The sequence below is a fragment of the Rhododendron vialii genome, chromosome 2a (assembly GCF_030253575.1).
Source record: "Rhododendron vialii isolate Sample 1 chromosome 2a, ASM3025357v1".
NCBI lineage: Eukaryota > Viridiplantae > Streptophyta > Magnoliopsida > Ericales > Ericaceae > Rhododendron > Rhododendron vialii.
This window is the reverse complement of record NC_080558.1, coordinates 34,286,633-34,288,970: the sequence shown is the minus strand read 5'-3', so window position 1 is coordinate 34,288,970 and position 2,338 is coordinate 34,286,633. Positions and strand designations below refer to the sequence as shown.

The window sequence follows — 2,338 nt, the reverse complement described above, 5'->3', positions numbered from 1 at the left end:
TTTCACAACTGTAACATTACTATATATAAAACACACAAATCTAGAATCAAATCGCACACAAGAGGAGGGTTCCACAGGAGTTCACTTAACATGTTGTAGGACTCACCACCAGTAAGTGGTCTGTGTTTTCAGATTTTTGCAACAAGAGTGCTGTAATACAATTCTCCAAACCAGCAAGATAGTTATTAAGAAAGTACTAATAAACACACATGAAGTCACACGAGTTTAAGGATATGGATGGCTCGATGATCGATCATCAGGATTATTCATTGGTTCATTCGTTTGCTTAATTCTGCACGCATGCAGCATCGATCAAGGGAGAAAAGAGTAGTTGGTCGAGGAGTACTTGAGATGATTTCGAAGGTTGAGGATGGAAATGACGTTGATGATCATCAGGAGGAGGAGGCCGATGAAGCAGGCGATAAAGGCGCCAGCGCCATGGTCGCAGAAGGACTCGAACTTGTCACAGATTTTGTTCCACCTAGCATGTGAGTTACCATTCCGCCCTAGCTCACCCATGAATACTGCTCCACCTGCCCCAGCTGACACAAGGGCCACTATCATCTGATATACAAGAGGTAAAACAAAGAGCTGTTATTTGAGGAAGTTATAGAAATTTTGTTTATAATTTTTTAACTTTTACACACCAATCTAAAATATTACATGAGATATTTAAATTGGAGCAAAATAGGTCAAAAAGTTAAGTACCATTTATTTTTATCCGAAAGTATCAAATATAATTTTAAACAAGGATAAATGATATCTGGCGGAGGGAGTAAATATCAGGTTCAATATGTGAAAGTACTAGAAAATTTTTTTTTTTGGTATATAGTACTCCTAGTTGCAATATGAAAAAATCGGCCTGAAATTGATAAATTCCTTTGTGATTATGAAACATAGAGAATGCCTAGAAAACGTGAATTTATTCAGTAGATTGTGAGCACCGTCACGTGGTGTTTCGGACTGCCCATAATCACACATTCTCGTAGGGTTCACGACTAAGCGTATGAATTCTACATAAATGTGTGGTTCTAGAGTGGTCCGAAGCATCACGTGGCGGTGCTCCTGGATTAGTACATGGATAATTACACGAACGCCTGGAAAAGTGTTCTCATTGATTAATTACCATGTCTAAAATGGGGATCAACAGAAGACGTAGTCCCTTGAAATCAAACTTGTTTCCAAAACACTCCACAGCCAGCATCAACAGGTTATGAAAGCTGGCGATTGCATTGGCAATAACGAAGAACCTGCATGCATATATACATAAACTTTAAGAATACATAAACTTGCTTACTGTCGTAGTATCTTCTGAAATTAATTAAGTCATATGGTTGCCTCACAACCACAACAACAACAACAACAACAAAAAACATAGCCATACAGTTATGAAAACCGACCACTAAACCTCGCTTTGAGAAAACAAAAAGAGACGAAAAACAAAAGCAAGCAAGTGCATTCAGGGCCGGCTCAAGACAATTGGAGGCCTAAAGCATCAATAAAAAAATGGGCCTTGTATTTTAGTTGATTCACATGCTTATGCTCTTCAAAGTATAAATCTGGGTTTTTTGAAAATATTTTACAAATGGGAAGTTAAAAAGGCATTAAAGGTGATTTCGTTTCACTGACCAATCATACATTCTAACTCTTTGAGTTGGGTCGCGCATGACGCTAATGGTTTTGAACAATTTTTTTTAATCGGGTGAAAAAGAAAATGAGGAGATTTTTAAAATTCATAAAGTCATTAAAAGAGGAAAACATGATACAAAGACATTTAACTAAGGAGCCGAAATTTTTTTTTTTAAATTTTCTAATACATGCGCATGCGAAACTTACAAAAATTCAATTAACAGGTGAAATATGAATTGGGAGTAAAGTAGTACGTAATACTATGTTAATAATGTTATGACATATATATGTTAGATAAAGGAATTAATTAAGGAAGGGTTAATTAGCAGGCTTACACAAATGCTGGAGTGTGTTGGAACTTGGCAGTGAGAGTGGCACTTATAGGGCTGCTTCCAATTAGTGCTACCACTATTGTTTTAGTCTCTCTGTTAATTCCCATCACAATCGTCGCTGCAAGAGTCGCCAAAAATGCTACCACCCTCAGCAATGGTACCACCCAAACGCCCTTTGGTAATTTCTTTACTACTGCTGCTGCCCCCACTTGGTTGGAACCAACATCTGGCTTTTCACCTCCTTCTGAAGCCATGAGAGAGAGAGAGACAGAGAGAGAGAGAGAGAGAGAAGAAGAAGAAGAAGAAGAAGAAGAAGAAGAATTTACCCAAAAAGAAGAAGAAGAAAAAGAAGGAGGAGGATTCTTTAATGGACAATA

At 37.6% G+C, this 2,338-nt stretch overlaps 1 protein-coding gene across 1 annotated transcript; it reads right to left on the bottom strand.

Annotated features, from left to right (window-relative positions):
* Positions 1-2,338, bottom strand: LOC131312828 (CASP-like protein 1B2). The gene is made up of 3 exons (XM_058340827.1): positions 1,965-2,338; positions 1,127-1,250; positions 1-564 (listed from the first exon to the last, which is right to left on the bottom strand). The coding sequence occupies exons 1-3, from the start codon at positions 2,213-2,215 to the stop codon at positions 313-315; spliced, it is 627 nt and encodes a 208-aa protein (XP_058196810.1). The 5' UTR covers positions 2,216-2,338; the 3' UTR covers positions 1-312.